The 6,861-nt window shown below is 43.5% G+C and overlaps 1 protein-coding gene across 2 annotated transcripts in view; it reads right to left on the bottom strand.

The window, feature by feature from the left end:
• Window positions 1-6,861, bottom strand: part of LOC122562330 (phosphoribosyl pyrophosphate synthase-associated protein 1) — a 53,953-nt gene that overhangs the window by 16,147 nt on the left and 30,945 nt on the right. For both annotated transcript variants that reach the window (XM_043715204.1, XM_043715205.1), the window contains exon 5: window positions 598-653. In XM_043715204.1, the coding sequence (XP_043571139.1) occupies window positions 598-653 (56 nt within the window). The remainder of the gene's footprint in view (window positions 1-597; window positions 654-6,861) is intronic.

Below are 6,861 nucleotides of genomic sequence, written 5' to 3'. Positions count from 1 at the left end.
GGTTGGTCAATGGGAGGGATGGATCCGGTTGGTGGCAGGGAGCAGTGGAAGTGAGGGGGAGGGACTGGGTAGGGAGTCAGGGGTGCGAAGGGACGTTATTTGAAATTGGAGAACTCAATGTTGAGTTCTCTGGGTTGTAGGGTGTCCAGGCAGAAGAGAAGTGTTGTTCCTCCAATAGGAGCTGTGGTTTGTTACGACAATAGAGGAGGCCAAGGATGGCCCTGTTGGAAAGGGAGTGGTTGGAGGAATTGAAATGGGTGGTGACTGGGAGGGCCGAACAGCCCCTGTGGACTACAAAAAATATTTTTCATACCATTTATGAAAGCCCACCATAAGGCACTATAGTTTCAACAGAACAACTTACATTTATATAACATTGTTAACATTAAAAAATGGTCTAAGGTGTTTCACAGGAGTGTTACCAACAAATTTTGACTGAGCTGCATAAGGAGACAGCATGACAGATGAGCCTGATTAAAGATAAAAAATCCCAGGTGAGTTGCAAATTAAGACACTTCGAGATGGGGCATGGACAAGCTTAGAATATTCCTTGTCCTCCAACCGAAACCAGCATGCAACAGAGTAGACCATTCTTACCTCTTGGCAGCTGCTGGTGACTTGGCAACAATAATTGCATTTCTATAATCGTGAATCTGTAGGGAAAAAACATACAACTTTAAGAATTCTGAAGGATGTGTGAATTATTGAATTTGCTTCATCATCTATCTGGGCCTGTTTTAAAGACTGTTTCCATGCCAGTATCAAAGGCTGTGACAGAACTCCATGCAACGCATCATACAATTAAGATTAGAAAGATCATGCTTGGGCTTAAATAAAATACTAGATCACAAAATATTTCTGGTTAAAACGGTAGCTCATAAGAGCCCACTTCCTGTCACCAGTAACAGCAGTAGGAATCTTATTTTATCCTGGAAATGTAGTTAGACAGCAAGGTCACTACACCTATTGACATCAATGGTTAGGTCAAAGTAAATAGGTGTCTATTGGGAGAATTCTGTAAGCACAGGAGGTGCTGGACTCGATGAGCTGAGTGGCCTCCTACAGTACCCCAAAGATTCTTCATTAACCCAGAAAAAAACACAAGAAAATTTTATATTTTGCAATAGTTCAATTTTACACAAAAATTATTAATTATATTGAAACAATTAGCAAGGTCAGAATATGCTTACATTTGTTCCAAATTACACACCACTGTCTCAACTGACCATTTCATTCACCCTCATTTTTAGCTTTCTGTTTTCAGAGGCAAAGACAAAGAAAGGCACTTTACATTCCCATGTTTTCTTTGAAGAAACAAATATTGAAAGGGAATATACAAACAGGAACAGGGCTAGGCCATTCAACCCCTCTAATTTACTTGGCCTCATCATAAGATTATACCTAACCCGACTAAAGCCACTTTCCCACCTACCCCTGATAATCTTCCACCACCCCACCTCTTGCTTAACAAGCATCTATTTACCTCAGCCTTAAAAATATTCAAGGACTCTGCTTCCACTGCCTTTTCAGGAAGTGTTCCAAAGACTCAGGGACCTCAAAAATATTTCAGCTTATCTTGGTTTTAAGTGGGCTAACTGATTTTTACACAGTGACCCTTCGTTCTAGATTCATCCAGAAATGAAAACATCTGCAGGTCCCTCAGGATTTTATATGTTTCAATCAAGTTGTCTCCTACTCTGTTACAGTCCATAAGATCCAAACATAACCTGTCCAAACTTTCCTTACAAGGCAACATATCCACTGCAGGCAGCAGTTTGGTAAAACCTCTCTGATCAGCTTCCACCTGATGCACCTTTCCTCAACAGGGAGGCCAAGACATTCTTACAATAAAACAAAGAACTGTGGATGCCAGAGATCTGAAACAAAAAACTGGAAGTGGAGACACTCAGCAAGTCTGACAGCATCTGTGGAGAGCAGAAACAAATTAACATCGAGTCTACTGACCCTTCATTGGAATTCTGAAGAAAGGGTACTCAGTTCGGAATGTTAACTGCTTTCCTCTTCACTGTACAGAGTCCTTCATGTGTGGCCTTGTCCTCCCTAACTGAATGCAGTAAGTGAAGGCATTTCAATTCAGGGAATGCAGTAGATGATGCAGTATATGGATTTTCAGGAAGTACACGGTGTCCAAAGATGAACTTTAAAAGATTCCAATGTATGGTTCAAAGTTATGGGTCATTCTTTTAGGGGGGGGGGGGGGGAGATTTTCTTTTTCTCTCAGATTGTTGTAGTAACTTTGAAATTCTCTGCCTCCAAATGGTGACAAAGGAGTCGTTAAACATTGTTCAGATGGCAGTGGATAGATTCTTGTTAGGTATGGGAATTAAGTGTTTGGAGATAGATGGGAATGTGGATTTTGGAACACTAAAGATCAGCCACAATCTTAACAAATGGCAGAGCAAGCTCGAGGGGATAAATGGTCTCCTCTTGCCCTAATTCACATGTATAGAATGCACAAAACAATCTAATAATCAATTTGAGTTTCACATGGTTTTATCATAGAATAACATACATATTGCGGTGTAAAAGGAGGCCACTGTGCCAATCATGACTGCACCACTCGTTAAACGAGCATCATTATGTAATGCCAATCTCCTTCTCCCCTCAAATTCCTGCACTACATTGCCATCTGAAAAACCGTCCAATGCTCCCCCAAACACCTCAACTGAACCAACCTCACCACATTTCACAGCAGTTCACTCCAGACCCAGCGGGGATTAGAATTGTTAGGTGGTTGCTTTGGACTAGTGCAGGTGTGATGGGCCAAAGGCTCCTTTTTTGTGCAGCAGAGCTCTCTGGCTAATTGCTGAGAGAATGCTTTTTACCCCCTCACTTCATTCTTTAACCTCTTGGAGGTCACATTAAACCTAGACCTCCTCCTTCCTTTTACAGGGAGCATCAGTTTTTCCCTATTTACACTGCCCAGCCCACACGATTTTGAAATTGTCTATTATATCTCATCTTAGTATTCCCTTCTCCAAGAAGCACAGTCCCAAATTCTATCCCCATAGCTTTTCACCCTTGGAACCATTCTCGTAAACTGCTTCTGCACACTCTCCGATGCATTCACACCTTTCCTCTGGTGTGTCGCCCAGAACTGTATATAATACTGCAGCTGAGGTCGGACAGGTGCCTTGCATGGGGTCCAATATCACTTTCTTGCCCTTGCACACTCTGCCCTTATTATAGAGTCATTGCCACAGAGACATACAACACAGAGCAAGACCCTTTGGTCCAACACATCCATGCAGACCCGATATCCTAAATGAACCCAGTTCCATTTGCCAGCATTTGGCCCATACCCCTCTAAACCTTTCCTATTTGTACATCCATCCAGATGCCTTTTAAATGTTATAATTGTACCATCCTCCATTACTCTGCTGGCAGTTCATTCCATATGCGTATAACCCACTGAGAAAAATGTACTCTTTAGGTTCCTTCTAAATCTTTGCCACCTTAAATGTATCCCCTCTATTTTAGGACTCCCCAGCCCTGGGGAAAATATCTTGACTATTCACTCTATCCATGCCCCTCATGATTTTATAAACACCTACAAGATCACCCCTCAACCCCCAACAGCCCACAGAAAATAGCCCCAGCCCATTCGGCCTCTCCCTATAGCTGAAACCCTTGGACCCTAGGAACATCCTTGCAAATCTTTTATTGGCCTCTCACTCAATGCACTGGCCAATAAAAGCAAGCATACCAAACACCACCTTCACTATCTTGTCTCCCTGGGACTCCACTTTCAAGGAACTAGGAACCTGCATTTCAAGGTCTCTGTTTGGCAAATCTCCCAGGGCCTTACCGTTGTGTGTACATATCCTGCCCTGATTTGCTCTGCCAAAATGCAGCACCTCACATTACCTAGATTAAACTCCATCTGACAATCCTCAGTCCACTGTACTTGGAAGGAACCTTCTTTGCTGTATGCTGCGCACTTTACTTACTGCTCCCTCTACATGTTTTGCCACCTTTAATGATCTGGGCATATATACACATAGGTCCCTCTGTTCACGCAGCTCCTTTCAACTGTGCCCACTTCTATATTGCAGTTCATTATCTTTCTTATCAAAGTGCATCACCTCACACTTCTCTCTGCTTTGAACCTCATCTGCCACCTATCCATCCACTTCACCAATTCTTGGAATTCTACATTGTTCTCACAGCTGACAATTCTTTCAAGTTTCACATCACCTGCAAACTCTGAAATTGCCCCTTGCAAGGCAAGATCTAGATCATTAATATATATCGGGAAAAGCAAGATTCCAATACCAACAGCTGGGAAACTCTAAAACGTCACTCAGCGTGAAAGCATCACTATCTGTTACATTGGCTGTGTGATATATAAGCAATCTGTATTTTATATTTGAGAACTGCCATGGGATTTAGTTTTGCTGCTTTGGCCGTGCAGCCCAATATTACCATCTCATACCATGGTTTTCACTCGATTATTTTTGAACCTTTCCACTCCACCAGCCAGGTACTGGGTGTATCAGAAATCATGGATGGCTTCTCCTCATTGATAATGGGGTAAAATCTGTGCTGGAGTTTTTGTTGCTGCGTGACAGTAAGTTGCAGCTAAGTGGCCATTTTGCCATCTGGATCTTCGGTAGCCTTGAGGTACCTTGGTTTAGTGCACAAGACAGTTTTGTTTCATGAGTGACTCCACCAAATAGCTGCTATTCTGAAATCTTTGTTGGAATCAGTTTGATTTGTTGCAAATATAGGCCAGTGAACATACTGCATTTGGTATGACAATCACTTTGATGATTTGAGGAACCATTCCTATGGATGCTCCCCGAGATGAGGCCAGTGACTGGTGCCTATTCTCATTCTGCCTTTGGTGTTTCAGGGTTGATTCCATCATCTTGCAGTTTGGTATCAGTTTTCACTAAAACAGAGTTCCCGCAACAGACCAGTCATTTGACAAGTTAGCAGATAATATAACATTAGCAAGAAACCAGCTTTTTAAAACCATAAGAGGTAGGGACAGGAGTAGGCCATTCAATTCCTTGAGCCTGCTCAGTCATTCAAAAGGATCATAGCTGATCTAACATTTCTCACATCCACTCTCCTGCCTCTTCCCATGATTAAATGCTTTACTGATCAAGAATATGCTCATGGTATTCCAGACGTGATCTCACTAGCATCTCATACAGTTGCAGTAAGATTTCCCTACCCTTATACTCCAATCCCCTTGAAATAAGGGCCAACATTCCATTCACCTTCCTGTTTACCTGGGTGCTAGATTTCTGTCTTTCATGTGCAAGCTCCACCAAGTCCCTTTGTGTTGCAGCTTTCTGCAGTTTCCCTTCACACCGGAAGGCAAGACCTACATCTGGGGGAAAGGCAATTACAATACGATTAGGCAAGATTTAGGATGCATAGGATGGGGAAGGAAACTGCAGGGAATGGGCACAATAGAAATATGGAGCTTATTCGAGGAGCAGCTACCATGTGTCCTTGATGTACCTGTCAGACAGGGAGGGCGTTGTCGAGCACAGGAGCCATGGTTTACAAAGGAAGCAGAATTTCTTGTCCAGAGGACAAAGGTGGCTCATGTTAGGGTGAGATGTGATGGCTCAGTTAGGGTGATTGAACGTTACAAAGTAGACAGGAAAGATCTAAAGAGAGAGCTAAGACGAGCGAGGATGAGACATGAGAAGTTGTTGGCGGATAGGATCAGGGAAAACCCTAAAGCTTTCTATCAGTGTACAAGGGATAAAAAAAATGACTAGAGTAAGGTTAGGGCCAATCAAGGACAGTAGAGGAAGTTGTGTGTGGAGTCAGAAGAGATGATTAGATTAGATTACATTACATTACATTACAGTGTGGAAACAGGCCCTTAGGCCCAACAAGTCCACACCGACCCGCCGAAGTGCAACCCACCCATACCCCTACATTTGCCCCTTACCTAACACTACGGGCAATTTAGTATGGCCAATTCACCTGACCTGCACATCTTTGGATTGTGGGAGGAAACCGGAGCACCCGGAGGAAACCCACGCAGACACGGGGAGAACGTGCAAACTCCACACAGTCAGTCGCCTGAGGCGGGAATTGAACCCGGGTCTCTGGCGCTGCGAGGCAGCAGTGCTAACCACTGTGCCACCGTGCCGCCCACTAAGCGGGAAGCGCTAAATGAATATTTTTTGTCACTATTCGCACAGAAAAAGCCAACGTTACTAAACTAGATGGGATTGAGGTTCATAAGATAGTGGTATTAGCAATTCTGGAAAGTGTGAAAATAGATAGATCCCCTAGGCCGGATGGCATTTATCCTAGGATTCTCTGGGAAGCCAGGGAGGAAATTGCCGAGCCTTTGACTTTGACCTTTATGTCGTCATTGTCTACAGGAATAGTGCCTGGAGGATAAGACTGGGCAGTAGAGCCAACCCTGGAAATTATAGATCAGTGAGCCTTACTTCGGTTGTGGGTAAACTGTTGGAAAAGATTAGAAGAGATGGGATTTATAAGGCTATACGTGCTATTGTAAAGACAGACTGACTGGCAGAGGGGGTGGGGTGGCCATGTTGGTAAGGAATGATATTCAGTCCCTTGCGTGGAGGGACCTAGAATCAGGGGATGTAGAGTCAGTGTGGATAGAGCTGAGAAATTCTAAGGGTAGAAAGACCCTAATGGGATTTATCTACAGGCCCCCAAAAAGTAGCCTGGATGTAGTGTGTAAGTTGAATAAGGAGCTGAAATTGGCCTGTGGCAAAGATATTACTACAGTTGTTATGGGGGATTTCAACATGCAGGTAGACTGGGAGAATCAGGATGGTACTGGACCCAAAGAAAGGGAGTTTGTGGAGTGCCTCTGAGATGGATTCTTAG

The sequence above is a fragment of the Chiloscyllium plagiosum genome, chromosome 24 (assembly GCF_004010195.1).
Source record: "Chiloscyllium plagiosum isolate BGI_BamShark_2017 chromosome 24, ASM401019v2, whole genome shotgun sequence".
Lineage (NCBI taxonomy): Eukaryota > Metazoa > Chordata > Chondrichthyes > Orectolobiformes > Hemiscylliidae > Chiloscyllium > Chiloscyllium plagiosum.
Note: the sequence above shows the minus strand (reverse complement) of the source record. Positions and strands in the feature narration are given on the sequence as shown.